The 26373-nt window shown below is 52.2% G+C and overlaps 6 protein-coding genes across 6 annotated transcripts; 3 read left to right on the forward strand and 3 right to left on the reverse strand.

The window, feature by feature from the left end:
- Positions 1–640: 640 nt before the first annotated feature.
- On the forward strand, positions 641–4869 carry AA0111_g4780 (hypothetical protein; the record flags this gene model as incomplete). Its single annotated transcript, XM_028650820.1, has 3 exons — positions 641–672; positions 940–1361; positions 1508–4869. The coding sequence occupies 3 exons, from the start codon at positions 641–643 to the stop codon at positions 4867–4869; spliced, it is 3816 nt and encodes a 1271-aa protein (XP_028507659.1).
- A 3507-nt stretch (positions 4870–8376) lies between these two features.
- Positions 8377–9246, forward strand: AA0111_g4781 (hypothetical protein; the record flags this gene model as incomplete). Its single annotated transcript, XM_028650821.1, has 2 exons — positions 8377–8461; positions 8546–9246. The coding sequence occupies 2 exons, from the start codon at positions 8377–8379 to the stop codon at positions 9244–9246; spliced, it is 786 nt and encodes a 261-aa protein (XP_028507658.1).
- Positions 9247–10229: 983 nt separating this feature from the next.
- On the forward strand, positions 10230–10901 carry AA0111_g4782 (hypothetical protein; the record flags this gene model as incomplete). Its single annotated transcript, XM_028650822.1, has 1 exon — positions 10230–10901. One exon carries the CDS (start codon positions 10230–10232, stop codon positions 10899–10901), a length of 672 nt encoding a protein of 223 aa, XP_028507661.1.
- A 1849-nt stretch (positions 10902–12750) lies between these two features.
- AA0111_g4783 (hypothetical protein) lies at positions 12751–15235 on the reverse strand (the record flags this gene model as incomplete). Its single annotated transcript, XM_028650823.1, has 4 exons — positions 12751–13248; positions 13297–14837; positions 14960–15123; positions 15207–15235. 4 exons carry the CDS (start codon positions 15233–15235, stop codon positions 12751–12753), a joined length of 2232 nt encoding a protein of 743 aa, XP_028507660.1.
- A 5078-nt stretch (positions 15236–20313) lies between these two features.
- On the reverse strand, positions 20314–21300 carry AA0111_g4784 (hypothetical protein; the record flags this gene model as incomplete). The annotated part of the gene is made up of 1 exon (XM_028650824.1): positions 20314–21300. One exon carries the CDS (start codon positions 21298–21300, stop codon positions 20314–20316), a length of 987 nt encoding a protein of 328 aa, XP_028507663.1.
- Positions 21301–23323: 2023 nt separating this feature from the next.
- Positions 23324–26110, reverse strand: AA0111_g4785 (TPR repeat-containing protein; the record flags this gene model as incomplete). The annotated part of the gene is made up of 1 exon (XM_028650825.1): positions 23324–26110. The coding sequence occupies one exon, from the start codon at positions 26108–26110 to the stop codon at positions 23324–23326; it is 2787 nt and encodes a 928-aa protein (XP_028507662.1).
- Positions 26111–26373: the final 263 nt, after the last annotated feature.

Here is a 26373-nt window from a genome sequence, read left to right on the forward strand (position 1 = left end):
GTGGTGGTACTGACGTGCATCGCTGTGATTGGTACAGGGTCTCGCCAGCTGATGGGGTGGAGACGACGTGTGTTGAGGACGTTGGCGAGTACAAAGGTCGCGATACCTCATCAAAGTCATGACTGCCTGTCAAAAGCAACGGCATCCTCATCATCAGCATCCCCCAGGGCTAGGTAGTCAGCACACTGGGAGGCGTCGAGGAAGCCCTGGCAGACCCTAGTCGAGGCGGTAAGAAGCAAGGTGGAGCCGCTTGGAAGCTCGGACAAGGGCCCTGGTGCCCTCGGCCTCGACATCCATCTGCGTTGTGCTTGCATTAATGCCTGTCCAGCCTCGCCCATGCTAATGTGCTACGTGAGTAGCAGAGTACATGACTGGCTCGTGCCTCCCCTCGAGAATGTATATACCTCGTAGCGGACGTCTAGCGCCCGACAATCCACCAGGCTTGCATGCAGGATCCAACGTGTTGTTGTGCTTGTACATAAGTAAAGCTCCATTTCGTTACCGTGCGGTGAGGAGACTTGGACGGCCCGCCCAAATTCAGAAAGGGCAACAAAATTTTCTTCCCCATTGATTGGACTGGCTCGCGCGGGAAACAGTGGCGCTTTCAACAGAGGGAACTGATAGCAGTAGAGCGTGAATCATGCCGAGCTGGGGCAGGAAAGAAAGCTATGAGTGAGTGCTACCCGTCATCCTCCCCTCTGCCTCCCCTCCATCCACCCCTCATCACTGCTCCATCTGTCTGAGGACATTACGATACACGAACTCTTTTCTTGTTGTTGCTTTTGGTAAGAAGCTCTCTCTCTGCCACGATACCACGTTGTGGTGCGGCATGTCCTAGATATTTTTTTTCTTCCTCGTATACGCCTAGATGCGAAACATCAAATGCTTTGTTGCCATTGTTTACTACCTATAAAGACGACAACTAACGTCTTATCCCAGAGCCTCTTCGAGAGAGCAGAAGCAGATCCTCGCTGATATCCAGTCGGGATCTCAGAAGTTTAGCAGACGCCTGCTGCCACCACGAACGATAAGCAATAATAAGAGAGGCGGAGTCGTAGAACCCTTTGCACCCGTACCGACGACTGGCGAGCAAAGCCAGCCAGAAGAACGTCGAGGTCGAAAATCGACGAGTTCCCTGCGACCAGGACTCCCCAAGCGAACCAGCAGCATGAAGAGGGCGTACAACTACTTCTTCGGCGGACCCGCACCGGTGCCCGCAACAGCTTCACCAGCTACACCAGCGGTAACAACAGACGCCACACCTCCGAGCGTGGTCGAGTCGAGTAAGACGGACAATGGCGTGGACACCCCACCAGAGACACCGCGCGAGGCGCCTACACGGTTAAGTGAAGATGAAGCAGGTACGTGATGCTCACCGTGAACTCACCCCCCACCTGCCCGATAACAATATCGACAGCCCCTCCTCACTATCCGCTCTCCCTTCATTCGCGGGCGTCTCCACTGCACCACCTCCCCGCTCACAACATACTGACCCATCCTTCCTCAGCAGCAGACTCACCCTCACCTCCTTCGCCAACAGCCTCAGACAGCTTCGAGACGCAAATCGAGAAGCTGAAGAAGAAGCTCAAGCACGCCGAGAACGAGCTTGACGAAGCACAACGCATCGCTGCCACACAAGACGAGCACGTGCGCAGTCTCGAGGGCGACCATGAGGAGCGCAAGAAGGAGTTCGAGGCCCGTGAGGCGTCGCTGCAGCAGGACAAGAAGGACCTCGAGGAGCACATGGTCAGCGTTGTTGTCCAGCAGGTACGCGAGGCCAAGGCCAAGGAGAGGAATACTGTGCGCGACGAGTGCGAGGCCGAGTTCAATGAGAAGATGGCCGACGTCAACAAGGAGGCTGAGGAGCTCCGCGCGAAGGTTGCCGACCTCGAGAAGCAGGTCGCCTCCTACAAGGACGAGGTTGAGAAGCTCAAGGGCATGCTCGACAGCCACCAGTCTGCCGGCGCCGAGTCGGTTGACAGGTCGGAAGTCGAGGCCAAGGAGGCTGATCTCGCCAGCGCCAAGTCGCAATTGGAGGAGCTCACTACTGAGAAGAGCAAGACTGAGAAGGACCTCGCCGAGGCTCTTGCAACGATTGACGAGCTCAAGGCTCAGACTGTCGCCAAGGATGAGCTCGACACCCTTGCAGCTGACCGTGACGCGCACAAGACCAAGGTCGAGGAGCTCGCCGCTGAGGTTGCCGTTCTCAAGACCCAGCTTTCCGACCTGGAGGAGCTCAAGGCAAAGCACACCGAGCTCGAGGCTTCTCACAGCAAGCTCTCCGACGAGCTCGCTGCCCGCGGCACCCAGGATGCTGATGCTGACAAGGCATCGAAAGAGGAGGCTGAGGGTCTTCGCAACACCATTGCGGAGCTCCAGGCTTCTCTCAAGGAAGCAAAGGACACTCTTGACCAGAAGGCTTCTGAGCTCGAATCCAAGACCAAGGAACACGCTGAGGCCACTGAACAAGTCACATCGCTTACCGAATCGTCCAAGGGCGAGGTCGATGGCCTGAAGACCGAGATCAGCGAACTTCAGGAGAAGCTCAAGACCGCCGATCTGTCCAAGGGTGACTCTGATGAGCTTGCACAAAAGGTCTCCTCTCTCGAGCAGTCATTGAAGGAGGCACAAGAAAGCCTCTCAGCAAAGACATCCGAGCTCGAGGCTGCTTCATCCTCCCTCGCTTCCGAGAAGGACGCTGCCGTTAAGGCTGCCGAAGAGGCCAAGGGCCAGGTTGACAGCCTCACTTCCAAGATCTCCGAACTCGAAGCATCCCTCAAGGAGTCGCAAGAGAACCTCTCCGCAAAGGACGCTGAGCTTGAGACCGCCAAGGGTGATGCATCCAAGGCCATTGGCTCCGCAAAGGACGAGGTCGCTGGTCTCCAAAGCACTGTCAGCAAGCTTGAGGCCGAGATCGAGTCCGCCAAGGGCTCATCCGATGAACAAACCACCGCTGCTAAGAAGGAGGCTGCCGAGCTCCGCGAGACCGTTGAGAAGCTTGAGGCCGAGTTGAAGGCTGCTAAGGATGAGTCCAGCAAGGCCTCAGAGGCTTCCACCTCCAGGGTTACCGAACTCGAGACCTCACTCAAGGAAGCCCACGACAGCCTGGCCACTAAGGAATCAGAGGTTGCCGCCGCGAAGGAGGAGGCTAGCAAGGCCGTCGAGTCTTCCAAGGGCGATGCTGAGGGTCTTCAAAAGCAGATTGCTGACCTCGAGGCATCGCTCAAGGAAGCCAAGGAGAGCCTGTCAACCAAGGAATCTGAACTTGAGGCTGCCAAGGGCGAAACCACCAAGGCTACTGAGTCTTCCAGCTCGAAGATCTCGGAATTGGAGGCTAGCCTGAAGCAAGCACAGGACGACCTCACCGCCCACAAGGCCGAGCTCGAGACAGCGAAGAGCGAGGGTTCCAAGGCTGCTGAACTCGAGGCTTCTCTCAAGGAGGCCAAGGACAGCCTTGCATCCAAGGAGTCTGAGTTGGAAGCCGCCAAGGCGGATGCCAGCAAGTCTACTGAGTCTTCTACCTCTAAGATCTCTGAGTTGGAGGCTTCCCTCAAGTCGGCTCAAGAGAGCCTCGCCGCAAAGGAGTCTGAACTCGAGGCCAAGTCTGCCGACGCCGGCAAGGTCTCTGAGCTCGAGAAGGAACTCGCATCTGCCAAGTCAGAACTTGAGGCCGCTACCAAGGACTCAGAGTCGTCGAAGCAGAAGATCAGCGAGCTCGAGGCTTCCGCCAAGGGTGGTGCCGATGAGTCTGCTGCTAAGATTGCTGAGCTTGAGGCATCTCTTAAGGAGACCACGAGCAAGCTGGAGGCCAAGGAGGCCGAGCACTCCGAGTCGCTCAAGGCTGCTCAATCATCAAGCGACGACAAGTTTGCTGCTCTGGAGAAGGAGCTTGCTGATGCTAAAGCTGAAGCTAGCAAGGCTGCTGAGCTCGAGGCATCCCTCAAGGACGTCGAGAGCAAGCTTGCTGCTAAGGAAGCTGAGCACGCTGACTCCATCAAGGCCGCCCAATCATCTGGAGATGAGAAGGTCGCTTCTTTGGAGAAGGAACTTGAGGAGACCAAGAAGGCCAAGCACACTGTTGAGGAGGAACTCAAGGCATCCAAGCAGGCCGAAGCTGAGGCGAAGGAGGGTGCTTCTAAGGCGTCCTCAGTCGAATCCGAACTCGCTGACCTCAAGGCATCGGCTGAGAAGTCGACTGCCGAGAAGAGCGAGCTCGAAGAGAAGATCAAGGCTAACGATGCTAAGATCGCTGAGCTCGAGTCTACTGTCGAGGCCGCTAAGGCGAAGGAGACCGAACTCACCGCACTTCAGACCAAGCTGGATGAGGCTACCGCCGCATCTGAGACTGCTACCAAGGACCTCGAGACCTCCAAGACCGAAGCTGCCGATGCTAAGAAGTCCCTCGAGTCTCTCCAGGCTACCATCAAGGAGCACGAGGAGAAGACCAGCGCCCTGACATCCGACGTCGAGACCGCAAACAAGGAGCGCGACGAGATCAAGACCGAGCTCGCCAGCGCCAAGGAGCAACTCGAGAAGGCCCAGGCAGAGCAAGAGGAACTTAAGAAGGTCAACGCTGAGGCCCTTGCAAAGGCTGAATCAAAGGAGGCTGAGAAGCCTGCGGCTGAACCTGCTGCTGAACCCGCTGCTGAGCCTGTCGCTGAAGCCAAGGAAGTTCCTGAGGCTAAGGAGGCAGAGGACACCCCCGCCCCTGCTACTGATGGAGCTGCTGAGACCGAGGAGCCGGAGACACCTACTACACCCACCACGCCTGGTAACAACGCCGAGGAAGAGGAGGGTGAGGCGAACGGCGAGTCAACACCAAGTTCCGGAAAGAACAAGAAGAAGAACAAGAAGAAGGGCAAGAAATAAACGCTCTTACGCTTGTTTAACCACTTTTCCTACGAGCATCGTCACGTCGACTTTGAGTTGATTTGGGCGGTTACTGTTATGGATGACAGATGAAGAAAAGAAGGAGATTGAGTTGGGAAGTTGCATTATACCCTTGCTGCACTGGCACCACTTACTTGGTTGGTGGCTGTGGGAGGACTTTAGACTGTTTTGTCGTACTCTTCTGTTTTTCTGGTTGTTTCCTTGTTGGTTTGATCGATTCCTGGTTTCGATCTCTCCCTATCTCTCTCCTCCTCGTTAATGACCGTTCACGCTTAGCTTGATGAAGTTTGGGCACATGAGTATGAGATGGATGAATGGAACATGAGTCATGTAGATAATGAAAGAACTACCTTTGCGTTTACACACACTTGATTGGCTTCACCTCAGCTTTGTGATCAGAATCTGCAGTTTATGATATTGGTGGCGTCGTTTGTTTCGCGGTATTGGTAAGTGGGCTTGTCGTTCATGGGTCAACGTTATGGCATAATCTGTTTCGAGATCTCTGGACGTTAGAAAGCTGTAGAACGAAGATTAGTGACATGAGGGCACGATCTACTAGTTGGATGTACGGGTAATTGGGGGCTGCTTCCAGGTACATGTATAAAAACGGTTAGCTGTCTCGTTGTTTTTTAGGTTCATTCCATGTACTGTCCACCGGGATGAAGGGAAAGATCAAACACACCCAGGAACAAGATATCTCCGAAAGTGCCACACCATGCAACAACAAAACAAAGGATTCTTCTAAAAGTTACTGCCTACAGAATCTCTACAGAAGACTACTTTTATAAGTTTTTTATACTTTAATGCTGTTGTTGTACATCTAGGGGCAAAAACGTTATCTTCACTTCGAGATCTTGGATATTTCCCTTCATCCCAGTGTGTCTGGGATCTTGCCATATACATCACTACCTCAAGTTATGATATTGGAGTCCCTGTTCTTCCTACTTTCACCATTGACAACTGCGATGACATCATTAAATGTCCCTCGTGACGAACAACGCACTCTCAAGGTTTGTAAAGTAGCCGCGGATTGATTCTCTGGCATTCCTTCATCTCGCCTTTTGTGGTTGATATCTGTTCCTCCTTGATCCATCTATCATCCTTCTCAGCAGGTCATGCTCAATTTTTTACGAAGCGTTGTATGCTAAAACCTGGCAAGTAGCCCGAGGATAGCTGTCGTTGAAGTGCATCTAGGAGACGTGGTCTGGACCATACCAACACCCAGAAGACTACAAACTTTACAAGGAGGGACGAGCGTAGGCGAGTTTGCGGTGAGAGACCATTAGCCGGACGTTAACAGCTTACTTGTCGTAAGGCTATGACCTATCGTCGACTTGTGCGTGCGTGGCTGGCTCGAGTTGTGTGTCCAGGCGGTGAGCAATGACAATGCGTGAAGATGATGTACTTGCTGATCTGTTTCGAGCCGTTGGCTCTACTCTTTCTTGCTCGCTTCCAGTGCAGATCCGCGCTGTAACGACCAACAAAAATGGGAGTTGTGAGTAGAGTTGGTAGTGTTGTCTACCTTTGGTTCCATTTTGATGGTTGCCTACAAGATATGTATTGATGGAATGTAGCTAAGAAACCTAGCCTTGCATTGGGAGTGAAGGAATGCTAATTCTCTCTGCAGCACTTGTCAATAACTGCTTTTTCCATCGTCGACCCTGGCACACCGAGAATAATACCGTGAATGCCATGGCGTCCTGGTCGCACATCGAGATCTAGAGAGAACTGCGTCTGTGTTTACTTAAGCTTTCCATTGATATCGATAGACAATTCGTAGCTTGCTTTTAAAACAACCTTAAACATTGCGCGTGGCGACTTCTCGAATTGGGCCCTTGGCATGGATGATTCTGACCGGATGCAAAGGCACTTGAATCTCTTACTTGGGCAAGATCATCGCGGATTTGGTCTTCATGTCTCAGTACGCGGGTCGCCAAAGACAAAGAGGACCATTCCAACTCATTTTGTTTTGAATGAACATAGCTAATCTCCCTTTTGATGCACCATGACGATCACCCTCCCTCTCTTAACACTCGAGGCATAGGTCGCCTCACTACTTCTCCACCAGTCTGGACAAGTGATGTGTCTAGCGCTAGGTTGTGCGTTTAGGGTCCGACATCGTGAAAAGCAACATCAACCGGACTGTACGTGCGTCCGACTAGCATTAGCCAGGAGACTGCTTAGCTGACCTCTCCGAGTTCACCCAGGTTTACTGTGGCGGTTCTCTTCGCTTCTTCCTTTGAAGAAAACCATGTCTTTGCCTTCTGGTCTCGTTCTTGTGCGGCGATGTGGCGGCGCTTGGAGAAGAATGCTCTATTGAGTTGAAGGATTGACGGAGATGGACTTCTGGTGCTGTCGCCACGAGAGTCTCGGAAGATACTCCGGGGTACATGCGGGAATCTCCATGCAATGCAGTGCAATGCAGTGCAATGCAGTGCAATGGTCATTTAGCGCATAGCAGACATAGTAGATTCTACAATGCGATTAACAAAGTCGTTGAAGTGCATCGTGGTTCTAAATGCGCCGACATGCGTGATGTGGTCGCCCTGCCCCACTTTGGCCGGACCGAGCGGGCGCTAAGTAGACACCGAGGACCCAACGATGTTTGCTCTTTCTCGTCTCCCTTTCTCAGCCTCGCCTTCTCGATTTCGTTGCTGCAATCAGTTTGCATATGCTATTGTGTCTTTAAGCTAACACTTCCTTTGCCTTCACGGAAGTATGCTTGGTCACGGATCAACTGCTTGAACTTCATGCCGTCTTCCTCGAAGTCTGAAGAGCCTATTCGCCTTCTTGCGCGCATAGCTTCCAATCTGGTTACGATGTCTTCTCGAAGCCTTGTTCTAAGGAACAAAGCATCAGTTTCTAACGATACCCGCAAGCTAGTACTTCAAGAAGTGTAGATCCTTGCCATCCTATCCGGCATGGCATTCTCCAGAAAGAATGAGAGCAGACTATCTTGGGCATCGTAGGATCTGCTGGTTCTCGTTTCATCTGGCGAAGGCTCTGAATCAACGGTTCACGCCGATTGTGCGCATTGTTCAACATCAAAGTTGATACCAACCGTATGGTGCATTGCATCTAGATATGTGGTGCACACTGTTCAACACGATGCGACCTTCCGATCTGACGGAGGCAAAGGCAAGGTGCTGGCCATGAGATGAATTTTATTCCAGAAATCTGGAAATCCACCGAAGACTGGCCGTTGGAGCTAGTTCATGCAGTCTATTACCTGGTAGATTTGATTAGCATAGATCTGATCTTCATGCTTGTAGTCACTGCTCTTGTGAAAAGCAATGTCAGTACCGTGCGCTGGAAGAAGCATCTGAACAGACACCGACATTCGAAACCTTTGAGATTATAAGAATAAGCCTCCATGCCGTCTTCTTGCTCATCAGCTCAACAACAATAACTCAGTCACTACTACAATACCTTACTTTACTTTAATATTCTTACGATCATTCATATCGAACTTAATCAAACGCCAACATGAAGTTTCTCGCTATCGTCATCGCCGCTCAGCTCGCTACCGCGCTGCCTCTAGCTAAGGAGGCCGCCTGCGATGGCTCTGATGGTAGGTGGCACTCATTCTCCCAGTCATCTATGTTCAGCATATAGGACTGTTTTGCGCATAACAAACAAAAGCTTACGTTTACAGTCCTTTGTCAACTCACCAATCCTGTCCAAGAGCAGGTTGACAACGCTCCGGTTCGCAGCCCCAACAGGCGCGACGAGATTGAGGACCTCCTTTCCGGCATCGACATGTCTGACATGCCTGAGAAGGGAGAGCCCATCCCTGCTCGCCCAAGCGAGCGTGACACCGTCACTCCTTCTGCTGACGACGTCTCCGAAGCCGGCCCAGAGGTGTATCAGGAGACATACAACATGAAGCCCGAGGTGACAGAGGTGACCGATGAGTCCTACGACGATGTTCTCCCTGAACTGTCAGACAGTCTGAGCAAGAGGGGTCTTTTCGACGACCTAAGCCTTGACAAGACTCTCCCTGAGTTCGAGGACTCTTACGAGGAGACCGTGCCTGAGGTCACCAGCGCTGCCTATGAGGGTGTGCCTGAGGTCACCAGCGCCGCTCACCAGGCCAAGCCTACACCTGCTGAGGCCGCCTATGGTGCTCTTCCCACCCCCGCTGATGTGTACGAGGCTGCTCCCACTCCCAGCGAGGTCTACAACGTTGCTCCCGTCAAGCCCAGCAACGTCTACGTTCCTACACCCACCAAGGAACCTACCTACGGCGCTCTTCCCACTCCTGTCAAGGACACCTACGAGGCTGCCCCCATTGAGGACTCCTACGACTCCCTCGGCGACTCCCTCGACTTCGACCTGGGTTTCCGCAAGAACTAGATCAATCAGGTCAGCTATGCCGGTGTGTGATGCGAGCATCACCATGCGAGACCGAATACAGCAGTTGCGTTTGTCTGCCTGTATCTAGTCCCAGCCAATACGGCGCCTTTCCGTTTGTCTATAGCTCATCAGAGCGACTTTTACCACTCGATCTGGCTGTTCAGTTCCAGTGTACCTGTACTCTTAATTTAGTATCACCTATCGAAAATGGCACTCATTTATATGCTTTTAGGCATGATCCACCATAAGCATCGATGTCTCCTATAACTTGTCCCATCAAATGTGCATCCATCCAAGACGTAGCTTCTTACTTACTACTTTTTAGTCCCCGAGTCTGGAATCACTGAGCCGAAGTACACTGGAGCTCCAAACATGGCTCACGACGGTAGAGATATCCGATGGCTGCGATTGCTTGCATGGTCTGCACCATTGAAACACATTAAATAGTCCCAAGGCTCGTATAGGCGTGGAAGATGTGCGGGGTCAGGCTGAGAATTCATCAGGCTGATGCTGTCACTTCGGTTACGACTCTTCCAAGCCAATAATACCGCGTCAAACGTACCAAGAGATGGGTCAGTCGAAGGAAGGAGACATAAATCCTATGTTAAACCGTTGTTTCATGCGCCATCGCTTGTCAGAACCCTGTGGTGCAATCATAACACTGCAGTTATGTCTACATCCGGCGACGTGGTGTTGCGATAACAGCATGTCGATATTTTGAGAGCAGCTGCCACATCCTCAGTGGTCGGTTTGATAGTAACTGCATCTGCGGAAACGGCTGTCAGTCTCTGGTTTGCTGTCTTCGTAGGTATATGCGCCCCCTACAGCGAGCGACGGGTGATAAGCCGTACCGTTAAAGAGGTCTAGATGATACCATAGTAGTATATATTATGATGTTATATCCCACATCAAAACAGCTTCACCATCAAATCTTGCCCCACGTCTCATTCCTACCGCCAAAAATTTCCAGCAAGTCTGTCATGATGGAATTCGAGCCATACACCGCCAATCACTTCAACTCTGCTCCAGATATACACGATGCGTACAAAACGTACGAGACTGAGAACTTGGAGTACTTTGTCTGCACCACGATCCGCGACATGTTCGTCGCTCACGGAGTCCATAATCTCTTTGGTCTGACTCTCATCCACAATCACTTCCAGCTCGAAGAGGCCGAAAAACTCGTTCACGTTGACAACATTGCGCAGCCTTGGAATGATAACACGGCGCGTAAGGAGTTACTCGCCGACGTTGTCCCTACGCAATGGCGCTTCACCGAAAGTGGTATCGCACCATTTGAGTTCAGCTGGACGGGAAGCGATCGCAGTATCTCAGACTTTGATCTGCACAAACACCAAGGTTTTCTGCAAGAGTTGCAAGCCTTCCTGAAGCTGCAAAGCTTGTTGGGCATATTCGGCGTCCAGTATCTGGATGCGTCTGTCCCAGCATTGAATGCCAAAGATGTGCCTGTGGAGATGACGAGGGAAAGGGTAAATATTACCCTTCCTTTTGTGCTGAACGAAGGGGACGAGCAGGCGAACTTCGAGGTTCTCTGGCGCTTTGATCCTATGATCAAGCTGGCAAAATGCTGCGTTGGAAAGTGTCTGGACAAACAATCTGGACATCCGAAGTCTCATACACACAAAACTTGCTAAGAGCAGGCATTTCGCATAATCCTCGTGGGATTCATGCGACCGTTGTAGAAAACGCAGAAGGATGATATTATTGGGGACATGAATATGCCATTTTTTCACTTTCCAGTTTCTGTCACTCGCTCATAGTGTGGTACAACATAGCAAAGCAACCAGATGTGTGCCCTTAGATGACAAACCTTCACCTTCTACACGGCCACCGATCCAGGGCAAAAAGTCTTTGCGCGCGTCTACTTTCGAGCCTGCAGTGAGCATTGCGTTATCTCACGTGGTCTAACGTGAGATTAGCACTCATACCCCAGCCGACCTGAACCCTGGCTACGCCCGTGATCTAAGCGTTCGTCTACGTCAGGTCGAAATGATCAGATGCGTCGAACGGCTGACCCGTCTCCATGAACATGGATGTTGAGTTGAGTTTGGCATCCTGCTGAGAAGACCCACCGGTTGCGCCGATCAGCTCTGGGTTATCTGATGAACGGATGATATGTAGGCAGAACCCGTGCAGTCGGGCGTGATTCACACCCTACCTAGTCCGGCGCATCGCCTTCCTCCGAATACTTTTTTATCCTGAATTCTAAGTCCTGGTAAACGCAGCCTATTCCTGTTGTACACCGAACATATAAGCAACATGCACGTTCTCGTGGTGCGGACATATGAAACATTGGCAAGGCACATATGCGGCGCAGTCGCAACGTCTCGACAATAGTTGTTGGCAAGCCTTCAAAGGGACATTTCCAGGTGCCTGGAGTTGGCTTCGGGTAGTCGTTGTGGGAGCATGTGACTTCGTGGCCAGGATTGATCGCCTGAACATCTGGTGTGACGCGGGTCCTCAGTGTCGGGACAACTGCTGGTCATCTGTCAGGGCCCCAGGATACCCACCGCTCATTCCGCATCGTTCCGACTGATGCGCGCGACTTGCTGAGATCATAGTCCATAGTAGATAAGCTTAGCTGATGCCTATATCGCATCGGCGACCGCGGATGTTGTAGCTCCTTGGCAAGAACTAGGCAGTTGTAAAGGCTGGGGCCAAAGGTGGCTGCGCCCTGTAATGTGGCGGAGCTCGCATAACTTGACATATTAGGAACGAAACAGGCCGGAAAGAGATGTCTAGAAGGATTCGCATATGTGGAGGCGAGGTTTAGTGTGTTACAGATGCATTGCGTTACATATAGTGCGGTTGATAGAGTAAGGAAAATGGGAAATCTTTGGAGTCCACAACAAATGGAGAAAACAACAAGGCAGACACCAAACCTTAAGGTGTCGAAAGCAAAAGTGCCTGCGGTTGAGCAGCCATACGAAGCTGAAGTGATGCGGCCCTTTCTCGAAAGAGACATGGTCTTGGAGCTTTGAAAGATAGCGAATGATTAAAGGTGAATAGCGGAGAAACTATTGGGTATAGAGGAACATGAGAGAACGCCAGTGTAATGCAGAGCTGACCCTGCTGGATTTGACAAGGGTTCGCGATCAAGTTGTTTGCGTGAGGCATCGCCCGACTGCTCGCCATTATCCTGTACATGCTTGTCGACGATGAATCCGAAAATATGGTGAACGCCGCCTCCCGGGGTATTATGCGTCCTGTGTCCAAATGCCGAAACCGCCGTATTCAACGCCAGATCAAATACCATATGATGTTAAGAAAATTGGGAACAAGATTGTAAACTTGAGAAGATGTGCGAGATGCGCGAGGCGGATCTAGCGATAAGTGGTGTGGAGGAAGATTGGTGCAACACCCAATCGGGTTAGGCGGTCATGGATCATGCGGACATTGGCTGATCACCCGACGCTGATCAACGCCCATAACGCGTAGTCGTATCTATGGCCCTGTGGACATTCTCTCCGAATCCTTCTTTTCCTACACCCTCGTCGTGTCTTCACCGTATTGATGGTAGGTATGGGTTGCGGATATGTGGCTGAGGTTGGGCGTCGCGTTCTGCCGTGGCATTTGCAGCGAATGGGGGATTGGCGGCACCTCCGTCGCAGCCGAAGCACTTAGATACCCATAGTCCCAGGACCCTCGCCCCTCATGAGACATCGTTGAGGGGTATTGTGGCATCTGATGAGTGGAAGTGCTCCACGGAGTCATGCTTTGTCCTGGAGGTGTCCTCTGAGAAACCGGTATGCCCTGTCCTGCTGATCCTTCGAGCCCTGCTGCCACCTTCTGGTGGGGCGATAGGCTAGAAGAGGCCAAGTTACGCGTGTAGACCGTTGAAGTAGTGGACGTGGGTACTGATTGTGGTGACACGTTTCGATGGGCGCTCAATGCTGCCTGTGGGGTGGCGCTTGGAGCGTACGAGGAGGTTGTGGAAAGTGGGAGATGCCCAGCACCGGCCGTTGAGGCATAGCTAGCAGACTGGTTTTGTTAGATTTTTGTTGCACAGAAAGTCGAAAGGGAACGTACATATTTGCTGATGATCTTCTTTAGTGCATGCGCGAGTATCTTCCAGGGAAATACTTTGACGTCTTTCTCGATATTGCGAGGTTTGGGATGGGGAAAGCCCATGATAACCTTGAAGAATCCCTCGCTATCTGGTCTTGCCTTCGAAACGGTGAGGGGGCGAAAACCCTCGAGGTTGCGACGTATGCGATTTTTCTCCTCCACGGTAAAGCGTACATTCACGAGTTGCTCCAGAAGATATATCGTGTCTACACTTGTGATGAAGCACTCGTCCTTTTCTTCCCACCAGATACAGCTGACGCAGATACGACGTGCATCCCGACCTTCTCCTGGAGTAGGCTCGAAGGAAGCCGTTATGGTGCTGCCATTTTGCGATCGTTCGAACCCAACAAGCCGCCTTTTGGCCTCCAACTCTTCCTGCGACCAATCGTCTGCCATCTTGTCAAGATCTCCGTCTATCTTTAGCACCGCCTTGCTCTGACTCATAGCATACGGATTGAAAGGCCGGACCGAAGAAGTGCTCCCACTCGCCTGCGCAAGATGTGTGGCTCGGACGAGGACTGGTGTAGAAATAGACGACGGTGAAGGCAAGACGGGGGCTGTGTGGTTTCGACCAGTACCGGCGAGGGGGTTATAGGGAGCATATGAATGCAGCATTGGCGACATCTGCGGAAGCTCGTATTCACCATGGCTCATGCCCATGCCTGAGGGTATTGCGTAAAGGCCTTTCTGCGACAGTTGCGAACCGTAGTTTGCTGACTTTGCTAGATTGTACCTGCTACTCTGTGCGTACGAACTGGCCAGCGCAGACTGGGTCGCCAGCGGTGACATGTGTGCAGAAGAATACGCTCCAGACATAGCGCGTGGCTTCGCAAACGTTCGCTTTGCAGCATTACCGTCGGAGAATTCTCGACCATTGCCAAACTCGGGGGAGTACTTTCGTTTTCTGGAGAAATCCGGCGATGATTGATATGCGAGGTTTGGCGACATGTCGGTATAGGTGAACTTTCCCGCGTTCGTTTGCGATCGTAGGTTGCCCATCTTATCTTCCATCTGCAGTTTCAACATCATGGTTGGATCGAATGTGTTGGTCAGTGGGAAAGGGGGCACCTCGACGTTCAGTACGTAGTTGTACCACGATTCGTCGTCTTCGTAGTCGACTTTTTGAAGTGCACCAACGCACTTCTTTTGGCCAAACATGAGTATGAAGGTATGCTGGTTCGCATCAAGGTTGTAATTCGTCCGGAGTTGCAACGTTACCAGAGATCCAGCTGTACCTTGCGCAGGTGTAATCGGTTCGGTGATTTCCGTTTCAGTATCTGCAAGTGAGGCGGGATGACGAGCTATTGCATCGATAAATGCTGGATTGGATTGAACGTCTCCTATGCCGCGTGACTCGTATGTCGAGCTAGGGATGTAGGGCACCTCTGCACTCGTGGACTCATGGCCTAGTAGCGCGGGCGCATCCGTGTAATGCGAGGCGAATGCGGGCTGCGCAATGCCTGGGTAGCTTGCAACCTGATTTGATCTGGTGGCTTCGGCATCTGGGACGTAGGTGGTCAGTCAAACATGCTAATCGATCTCACGTGGGCCAGTGCCGGGTTCAGCCGACCCAGCTTGGGCAGGTGCGCTTCCAAACTCGTCAGATGAGCCGCGAACCACTTACCATATACATATTCGTGGTTCTTGCCGTATCCAGACATTGACAATATTGCTATGGCTCTTGCAGCTGGGACGGCCTGAAGTCCACTGCCAAGGCTGAACTGCGCAACGCTGAAAACAGGTCCTGGCGCAGATAGCGAAAGGCGCGTGGTTGATCTTAGGAGGACACTATGTAGAAGTTAGCAGTCAGCCTCGCGTGGGGGGTTATAGGGCAGGCAGCAATGGAGGGGTTCAGGACTGGGTGTACTGACACGCCTCGAGGAACTGTCACATAGGGCATGGTCTACGCACCTGATATTCTGATAAGATAGGACAGGTCAGTTGGATAGTGATGAGCTTGTCAAGGTAATGTCGGCGAGGTGGCTGTCCCGTCTCGTTGACAGCCAAACGATGATGAGATGTAATCGAAACAGTGGGGCAACGGTCCGCGTCCTTCCCAGTAATACAGAGACAATAGGTCCTTGTTGCAGGAAGATGTTGCGACAAGTAGGTTCGATAAATTGCAGCAGATGTAATGCCAGGTAGACTTGGAGACAGTCCTGAACGGCCTTGTGACCAGCGAAGCCAACAAAAGTAGCCTGCTTAGAGACAAACGATCGGGATGTTCAAGAGTCCGATTCATACGGGAAGCACGGCGGTTTTGAGTCTGTGTCAAGACCGGAAGACTAAGGTCTTCACCCGCTGCAACTCAGACAATCAAAGCTCGCTACCGGGGAAGCAGGGAACGGGACTTGTTGCTCTCGCAACTGGAGACTGATTCAGAGCAGATGCCAGGTGCTGAGATGATTGTAAGTGAATTGATACGGAAAGCCGCATAAATCGACCTGCATTTTGATGTGACTGGCGAGTTGACTTACATTTAGGACAAAGGAGTAGAGAGACATGTACCAAGGGCTGACCAATATGCATGAGGCTAGGCAGCCTTGCCGTGCGGACAGTATATAGACTTGCGGGACCACGGAGCTATGACTGTGGAGATAGGCAACAGTTAATACCAGGTAGAGCTGATGTACGGATCGAGCGACGAATCAACCCAAGGTTGTGGAAAAGGTACGGGATTGGTCCAACGTCGATGGCGGAGCATAGACGCAGCTGCAAGGAATAGCGAGTGAGTACAGCGAGCTCCTGGAGGCTGGGACGGCTCTTGGTGATGACCGATCCCGTCAAACTGGTAGACTAACCGGCCTGTCGATGGTGAGGCACGCCCTCGAAGGCTAGCACTATGACCGTTGAGCACCACGTCGCGCAAAGCTTGACAGTCCCTATGTTTGCATACAGGGATGCAGGCGGTAGTGGAGAGCAGGCGGCTGAAGCCTGTGCACTGAGGCTCTTGCGGGTGGCCTCAGATGGCGCAGCACTGCAAAGTGGCAGTAAGCTGAGCTCCACTGCGAGTGATGATATGCTCTGGACTGTGATGGTCGCGCGCAGTGGGTCGATCGACACCACACCAGAATGTAATCCCAAAACGGAAGATGTTCGAATGCTAGAGAGATGGATGGTCTTGGCCAGTACCTGAGATGTGGAGTGGGGTTCTAAGACCTCTGCAATAGCAGGAGGCGCGGATGCGGAGAACCAGGGTCAAAGCCCTCAAACACTACCCGTGAGGCGTCGAAATGTGGAGAAATTGTGATTATCTAGAATTTCGAACAAGGGATGCAAAGGCGAGCAGTGAGAAGGAGATATGGGAGGGAGATCGGGGTGCTGAATATGGTGAGGTTGACGTATGAGCCGGGCGTAGCAGCATGATTCGCGGGTGCCCAGCGCGGCGGTGACATTAACGATGATATACATGCAGCCCAGCACTCCAGTGAGCATCAGCAGCAAGTCTACGGCCCTTAATGCGGACAGCTGTCAGGGCGAGCTATGAGCCTCACAGGTCCGGGAGATTGGCTGTAGGGCTCAGTGGACAACGAGTGGCCGTAATGACGGCAGATGGCTGTCCATGGCGGCCAATGCATGGCAAGGCTCAGCATGGCCCCATATGAGCGTTGTGGTGATGGCATAGTGGCAGGAAGGGAGGGCATTTGTTGGAGTGTGGTGAGCAATGCGCTTCGCTGCCAGCGGTCAAGCGAAGATGCATCTATTCCTGGTGTGGCTTGCAGAACCTTAAATCGCCAACATCCCTGTCCATCTTGTGCCTCGCTGGGCAGCCACTCCAAACCGCCGCCGCCAGGCACCGCACCGCACCGCAACGCTGCCCACGCCCATGCCTCACATTGCGATGCGACTGCTGCCTGCCCGACGGCGATGCGCCGGCGAAGAGAATTGTTCTTGTCCTACGCGGGCGCTTTGCTGCGCTCATTGTTGTTGTTGTCGACAATACCGTGACAGCGTCGTCTGGCTGACCTTCTCATGCGCCATCGCTCTTGCCTCGGTCGGCGCGTCGCAGCTGCCTCGCTTTGTTTGCTTCCGGCCGCATCGGGAGAGAAGCAACGACTCCCGCCCGTCGCTCCTTCCGCGAGATGAGGCTGACTTGACCATCGCTAGTCCCATGCTTCTGACGTCTTCCAATGCCACGGCCTCCCCGATTGTCAGAATATCCCGATCCAAAGTAGCTGATCGTCTTGCAGCTACGCGCTCTGGTGCCATGAGCATCATCGCTACAGACACGTCCCTCATCGCCAACGCGACAAACGAACGCGACCACTTCCAACAGCCTTCCTTGCTCGTTCAAACAATGCCATGTTAGCAGAACATGGTCAGTGTGGCCTCGTAGTATTCTTAGAAAGCTGATGCCGTGTGACCAGCCGCGCTTGCCCCGAACGAGTGCCTAGCGGAACTCTGGTGGCTGTGTGTAAGCAGCCAGAAGGGGAGCATTAGCATCAGCGCTTCCGCCAAAATACCCCCCATCAAGCAGGTGTGCCGTCTCTAACATCATCCTTTGTTCACGTCGTTTATCCAGCCAGGACCGCAATGCGAAGGCCAGGTGTTCTCTGCAGGGGGCCGCACTCCTCGCACCACGCGTCGAAGGGTACCAGGCCAGGACCCTGCTTCGTGCTGCCGTTGCCTCCAAAGTACCGAGACCTTTCTGGTCTTGGTCCGCATTAGTCGTCTTACGATATCCTCACCTACTGAAAGTTTCTCATCTCTATAATCCCCAGGTCCACAGCTTTAAGCGCTCATCTCTTCGCTTCCACCACACCTACTGCTTACAATGTCAGCTCAGCGATACAGAGCTGCCGGCCTCGCTCGGGCGAGCCGACTAGCACATCAGAGGAGAATGTAAGACGGCCGCAAACAACCCTGGATTGGGTGTCGCGCCGTGGACGCTGAGTTCTCAAATTCTGCTCTCCCGCGGTTTGCCCGATCACGGTCGTGATCTCCCGAAATGGATCAATGTGCACACTGCGACGCGACGTGTTTGCCTTCATTATGGCTTGGAGACCAATCTATCTGGTATCCCCAACCTACGACGCCATGCTTTGCGCCATTTGTCAACTAGAGCTGTGTACGGGCAATTTGGAATCACCTCTCTAACCATTCCAGGAAGTGAGAAACGTATCGTGGCTTGAACACACTGTTACGGCTAAAACACTGTCTTCCCACGAGGATGTTTGCCATGGAGCCGGGTCTTCGCCTTGGCCACCTGAAACGTGCTTCCGCATCTTCGTGGTACATCAATAAGGGTATGCGGTCAGCCGTTTCGTGTTAGTGGACCCAATCATACAGAGGCCGCTGCGAATTCCCAAGACACCATGCTGGTTCTTGCATGCGCATGGGTTGCGCATGACCTCGAGGTAGAGCTTTGCCGGTCTTTGATCGCAACGAAGGTCAGCTTGTGCAACCCTACAACGGTCCTCGTACGCGAGCAGATCTCGGGCTGTTAACAATGGGCTTGGTTCCACCACCCAAGCACGAGTACCCCCCGTTGTTACATACATTACACCACAACAGATGCCACCCGCTTTGGCCAACCCCTATGCGTCTTACCCCGCGGGCTCTTGGGCCGGCCTCCTGCGCAAGCGCATCAATCTTTCTATATCGTAGGCACTTTTACTGCCATGCTTTCACCGTTTGTCACACATCTACTCGCCGGGCAAATGGATAAGGGGTCTCTCCACGGACCTGCCGTCAACCAATGGTCAGTCATCGTTACCTATACCCGGATGGTCGGTACCGAGCCAACATGGAACGTATGCAGCTATCCAACATGAGCATGGCTGCAGTGACCCACGATAGGATTACTTTGTGTACGCAGGCGCGGACAGAGACCCGATAGCCGTGACGCAATCCATTCGCAGCACAAGCTCTGTCCTCATCCTGACTGTCGGATACTTCCTACTATCCATCGCACTGGCTTAACACGTATCGCCACGCCGAGCGGCAGAGACCCGAGTACCAGGTCGCTGCATCGAAAGTTCAGATGTGGGGGAAACCCAGCTCTGATCATGCACCTACACGAGTAGCTCGCATCGCACCACCAATAGTTTAGTCACCGCAAGACCACCGACAACAACGCAAAGTGTGACGCACTTTGAGGATGCGTTGTCTCCCCACGATTTCGGCCCAGCGTGCCGCGGACTCTACACGCGTTATGATTGCATCCCCTATCGTGAGACATCGCTTTACCTCAGTGGCTGGTGTGCCACATCTTCAACGGCTTTGTCTCAGACCTCCCGTCTCCTTGTTTTGAACTTTAGCCATGAACTGAGGTGCATGATCTCTCTGGAGTCTGGAGAAAGCTGCCAGTGGCATCTTACAGCAAGAGATTGTCACATCCGCCGATTGTCCCCGCTTGATGCTGACGTTGCGAACGATAAAGTACACCTCCTGTCGAGACCAGCACAATATTGGAATATATGATAGCACCCCACCCATTCTTTCACATACGACCATAGGACACTGAAAATTAGGCTTCCCGTCCGCTCAGCCATATACAAGCAGTGTACCGGCGGATTAGTAGTTAGGTGGGTGACCACTAGCGAATCCCCGCTGTTGTATGTTTTTTGCATCTCATCGATAATTGATGAGATCTTTTTGCCTCTACGTGGGGACCGCGAGTGGCGTGCTTCGTTTGTAATATATGGTTGATCTAGCCACAGCAAAAGATCTTTGGTGATATGACTGGTTGGTTGCCACCATGTCACTGCACGAATTCCTTGGATCCGTGTTGAAGCCATCGTAGTTTGAAAGACTAGAGGCTAGACCGGGCGCGTTCTGTGGCGTGCGATCAAAGCGTGCCGCCGACCATGATTTTGTTCACAGTTTCTAGCTGTCGATCAAGCTATGATGTTTTTCTGGAATTTCACAAGTTTTGAACAGAACCAGTCACTATTCACATTATAACATTGTGCTTCGCGGAATGATTGATTCTTCAGCCTGTACCTTGAAGGTCGCAAGATCTGTTCAGCCTAAAGCCTAATTTGCCTTTAAACTATCGGCATACTCTCTATAGATTTGCTCGCAACTTTCGTCAAACAACAGTCCCATCCTTGTTGCATTTCCGAACTTCGCCGTTTGCGGCCAACTGTCCAGCAACCTCTTTGCTTCTTCATCCATTTCCTCCCTCAACAGCCCAAGTTTATCCTTCCCGCATACTGCCTCGAACGCTGCGTACATCTCTCCAAGAGTGACGCTTATTCCCGGCATGTACACTGCGCGTATGTGCGCTGGCATAGCGTCCGTGGGAGCCTTCATTACGCGCACAAAATTCTCAATCATGACGCGAGGCGAACATATCATCTGGCGCGCCGAACGGTCGCTGATGGGTACAATGCATTCAAGCCCGGCCATCGGCTCTCGAATCATACCGCTCAAAAATGCTGCAGCTGATCGCGAAGGCGCACCCGGACGCACAACCACGGTTGGTAGACGCACGGCGAAGGCATCGATTAGCCCACGGCGGTTAAGATCATTGATGTGGCACTCCATAATGGCTTTGTGGGTGCCATAAACTCCTATTGGTGTTGCGGGAGTATCGTCTGTAATGGGACCCGATGCCGTATAAGGTGGTCCGTAAACTGCCTGGGTCGAAGCGTAGACGATACGGGGTTTGGTGGCTTGTTGGAGTTGCGAGATGGACGTGAGAACAGAGAGCGTGGCGCCTAGGTTGACTTTGGTAGAAAGTGCAGGGTTCTCTTCGCAGCCGACCGACATTATCCCGTGAAATAGGAACATGGCCGACCATTGTGGCCGCATAGAAAGGAGTTTAGTGATGTCTGCTTGTGAGGTGAGATCCGCAGCTGTGAGCTCCAGGTTGGATGCCGAAGATGAAATCCCGGCTGGCCTCTGGGGTGTTTGAAGATCGGTCAGGACGATGTTGTTAGAGGAATCTTGTGCCAACTTGGCGGCAAGCATGGGGCCCAGGAAGCCTGCGCCGCCAGTGATGAGGATGTTGTTCGACATCTCTTGATGATCTGCTCTTTGATCTCTTGAATCAGGTCTGTGGTGATCGAGATTCCAATTCTGAAGCTCGCGATCTTGGGTTGAGAGAGCAAGCTAATGCGGGGAAAGAGCGGAGGCCAAGGTTGTTTGCACGAGAAAGATGTGCGCAATGAGAATGCGGGCAACCAAGCAGATATACATGACGGTACTCCATGTGCAACAGGATTAGAATCGCAACGTGGAGTATTTCGAGGATCGATGCGAGTCACGTTCGTCTCGAGGCAGAATTGCTTGCAACGACCCACAAATCAAGTACGCTAGCCTCCGGAACCCCCTCACTAGCCTGGGGAACCCCACATAACGCTCGTTGTGGAGTCAGAACAAGTGAGATCAAGGTTTCCCGTTCGCTCAGTCCTTGCCAAGACAACGATTGAATGCACGCAAAGTCTCCATGTTGTCGAAGTATAGCGCGACTGAAATGTGCGCCGCATACTTCCGGATTTAACTGAATCCTTTGGAAGACATCCATGATTGACCACGAGACGCTTTCAATACCTCATACGGACGATAATATTGGCTGCTAACTTGATATTTTGCTTTACATCCCAGTTATATGCAAGTAGTATCATCCGCTACAATCTGCTTAGGGTAAAGTTGCTAGCCTAGAGGAAGTACAGTGCAGTCGTTTTTGTCCTATAATTCCCTGTGCTCTAGCGGCGGCGATACAAATACTTGATCTTGATCGGCCCCAGGATGAACTTCAGTATGCATAGGATTTGACAAGAGCTACATCAATGTCGTTCAGCATCGTGATATGGTCCAACTTCATGGTCTCCTGGACTAAGTTTTCCAGCTTTGCGATTGCTGCTCGCGGAACTTCACCGACGACAACCACTGCCCGAAGGTCGTCCATCTCATACCACTTATCGCTCGCTACTACTTCTCGGATGGAGCTGTCCAGGAAGCTGCGGATACGATCCTCGTAACTTGTTGCATGTTCAGTCTGTTACGATCAGATTAACTCCCACGATGACTCTAGAATAACTACGATGGTGGTTCACATACCTTATTGAAACGAAGCCCGCACTCAAGGCACATCTTTTCAGTAACGTTTGCATAACCATGGTGGTCATATACCATCTCGAAAAGCCTGACATGCATATAGCTTTGTTCGTATTCAACCCCAATGATCAAGTTCACAGGGCCATCCTCGTTACAGTCTTCAGGCGCTCGACCCAACCGATCGCATCGATGAAACAAGTCATAAGCCTCGCAAGCGGCCGCTCCCCCATATCTTTCGCTGAATGGTCGATCGTCTATTTTTAGTTGATCGAATGGTCTGTCGTCATCATCGGGTGAGGTGCGGATTGCTCGGTAGGCGGCGCACCAAGATGAATGGCTGAAGATCGCAGGGCAAACTTAATGTAGAATATTTGGGTCTATATCCGAGAGATTCGGTCAAGTCCTTCGTAATGCCAGCGATAGCAGTGCGAAACGTGGATATTGCAGCCTTGCTACATTTCCATGGCTTGTTGAATCTATTTTGCGGATCGAATTGACTTATGGTGTCGTCAAAGTACGAGAGATACTCGGAGGTGGCCTGGTATGTCCGTAGTTCGACACGACCTGAAGAGTTGACTCGTGAAGCTATGATAGACGTTGGGTTTAACGTCAGGGCGAAGGGCCCTTGCCGTTGAGAGTGATGAGCACTCGCCAAGATTGGTAATAGGTATGGCGCAAAGAGAAGGACTTTCGATAGAAATAACATGATCGTGGGCGTATGGTGTCCTGCGAAGATGGCTTGTTTGTATTTAGTATGTTCGTTGGGTTTCCCTCTGCACCGCAGCCACCTACGTACCTAAGTAGCGCCGGCTACAACCGTGCCACCTTGAAGCTCACACCCCTTGATATCTCTAGCGTTCATCTCGCTCCGTGAGTGATCCGCTAGTATTATATAAGCAAGAAACTCTGATAGAAAGACATGCTTTTCTCTTAGATACGTAGTTATGAACAAAACTCATACTCGTCCCAAATCCCGACCTATCTATTCCCTCCCCTTCAACTCCTCCAATCTTTCAACCAACTTCTCCCACCCAGCACTATCTTCCCAGTTGTCCTTACCTTTACCCATGACACTCCTCACCGCACTCCTTGACTTGAACTTCCAGTCCTTGGCCACCAGCTCCCCACTTCCAGCCGCCAGACCTTCGGTGCGCTCACGGGGTCCCAAAGTCTCATAGGCATCCAGTAGATCCATCGTCATCTCAACAACGGCATTCCACTCTACTTCGGTACCAGACTCCCATTTCGGCTGACTCGTCACTGCTCGCCACGCCTTCTCGTGACATTCTAGCGCCGAACTCGGTCGCTTGGTGTGCGTGTACAATGTTGCTAGGATAATCCATAGTTTGGGCGATACTGTGATGAGAGGCTTGATGTGTTTCTCGATGAGGTCGTTTACGAGGCGGGGGAGACCAGGACGTGAGATATCAAACTCTTCTTCGCTGGAAACGACGTGCTTGACTAGCATGTCGATGACTTCTGCATCAACGCACTTTTCGCCTTCGGTGGAGCCGCGGAGCTCACAGATACGGCGTTGTGCAGTTACGACGTCGGACCAAGAGGGTGGGTTGGTGGAGGCGCTGACGGCGAGGACATTATTCCAGATGCGGTAGTTGTCGTGCTTGATAGTGGCGGCACGTTTGAAAGCCTTGAGAGCGTCGGTACGAGGGTGATTTGTCACTCTTGTCTCTTGCAGCTCGCCATCTTCCGTTTCCTGGATCTTGGGCTTGAGGTGCAGAAGGGAGGCGGCGAGGTTGCTCCATGCTTCGGCGTCCTGGTCGTCGAGTTGGACGCAGCGGGAAAACGCCTCAACGGCGTTCTTGAATTGGAGGGTTTCGAGGTATGCGCATCCGAGGGCGAACCATGCGGGATGGTAGAGCGAGTTGATTTTGAGTGAAAGCTCGTAGGCTTCTACGGCTTTCTCGTAGTTGCGTGCTGCGATATAGCGTTGACCGAGCGATCGTTGAGCGCGCGCGTAACGTTTGCCCGAGACTTCCCAAGCCTTCTCATACATGGAGAGATCGTTGTCAATGTCGCCCAGGATACAGTAATAACGTGGTGCTTCGGCTGGCGGTGGGTTCCGTTCAGCACCCTCCCACTTCTCCTCGTCGAGATCCACATTCTCATCATCACCGTTGGTAGCATGAAACAGTTGTCGTCGGATCATCTTACGCGCTCTCTCTTCCTTCTCGGTGGCTGCATAGCATAGCGCTGCTTCGGCCCACATCTCCAATCTCTCGTAGATCTCGAGCGCAGATCGCAAACCACCTAGAGCGACCCATCGAGCAGCAAGCTCAGACTCCAGCTCCCAACGGGATGGTGAACAGAGAGGGAAGATGTAGCGAAGGCGTTCTTCAACGGATGCCGCCTCGTTGTCCTTCGCCTGTGGAAGGAAAGAAGTGATTTTTTCGCCCGTCTCAGCATCAGTGGTCGCGTCGCCAGAAGTCTCCGCGATGACTTGGTCCACCAGTGCTTGCAGTTGAAGCAACCCTCGCTCCATAGTCCGCGACTTGTAGCCTTCGATGCGACTGCGCACAAGGAGAGCTTGAGTGTAAACTTGCCAGTTCGAGCTACCGCCCTCTAGTACTCTGGTAGCGTACGGCTCGGTTTGTTCTCTCGTAAGACCATCGGCGGGGTTCGTGTTCTTGATGCTCTCAGCCAGCGAGAGCATGATGACGGAATCGAGTGGATCGAGCAGAGGTTGGTTCGATGGGTCCATGGATGTGAGAGATGACGGTAGAGAGGACTCATCCTTGATTTCCATGGACGCAGTATCGTTGGTGAAGGAAATAGACTCAAGCAAGGTATCGTCGTTCAGGTCCAAGGCTTTTGGTTTTGAGCTTGCGTCTGCTGCGCCATCGGTATCCGACCCTGCACTTCGGGCGAGTACGATGAGCTGGCTAGTATCTTTCTGCTGGAACTTCGTTCTCTTTCCCATGAGTCCAGTCAATGCGAACTCGAACTTGCGTTCTGACGTTGCCTGATCAAGATCCGCCTTAGCTTTCTTATCCAGACCATGATGTGTATGAACCGCTGCTCGTTCCAGTAAGAAGCTGGCATGTAAGTCTTTAATCTCCTTGCTCTTATCTGAGCTCTGAATCAAATCTTCTACGACCTTCAAGTCGTCATAGATGGCATCTTGTAAACTCGGTGCTGACTCGCTGAGCAGCCTCTGATGAACAAAATTGGCTCTGAGGCGCGCCCATGCTGCGACCGGAATGTTCTTTCGAATGGCCGGGCTGATGAGGATAGTTTGTGCGAGGCACAGTAGCTCGATGTTTGGTGTAAGTTTGTATGCTGCAACACCATCTGTGCTAAGCGATGCAACGAGATCTGCCCTTGCTTTGCTGAGAGCCTTTACATCGCCTGTGATGTCTTCCGACAAAAGTGTTTCGGCAGACTTGAAAGGTAGTGGCGGTCCAGTGACATTGGACTGCAGAAATGCATACAACGCAGCGACCGCAATCAGGAGATATGTATGTTGCTTGTATGCTGCTGTTTCTTGTATTGAACCCGAATCCACTTCATTCGGTTTTGACAGAAGTAGTCCCAGGCGGCGAAAGATATAGTCGTTCCAGACAGCAAAATCGCCTCTTCTAACGTCCTTGGTGGCTTCATTGTCCTCACAGCCTAGAAGGAGTTGCGCTTCCGGTAGTTGGAGCACCTTCAAAAAATCCCCGGATTCGGTTGCCTTGATAGTGGTTTCAAGCACTGCCGCAAGTTCGTCCGGCAACGAACTGCGGAAGAAACTCAAAAAGACGTCAGCCATGTTTGTGATGTCGATTAATGTAAAATCGGGAGTGAGACAGTATCGGGCGCAAGGCTATAGAGGCTTGCACGATAAGTCATTCACAGATTCCAATAATTTTGCATACTCATAGCGTGGTTGCGGGGCTGCTTTTGGAATTTGCGGCGATGAGTAAGTCAGTGGAGAAAAAGGGCTGTCTGGTGGCACGCCTAACTATTTTGGGCGAACAGGGTCTGATCCACATCTGCATGCAAGACATTAGTTCTCTCTTTGCCGATGCAAAT

This window comes from Alternaria arborescens (genome assembly GCF_004154835.1).
Source record: "Alternaria arborescens strain FERA 675 chromosome Unknown contig_9, whole genome shotgun sequence".
Classification (NCBI taxonomy): Eukaryota; Fungi; Ascomycota; class Dothideomycetes; order Pleosporales; family Pleosporaceae; genus Alternaria; species Alternaria arborescens.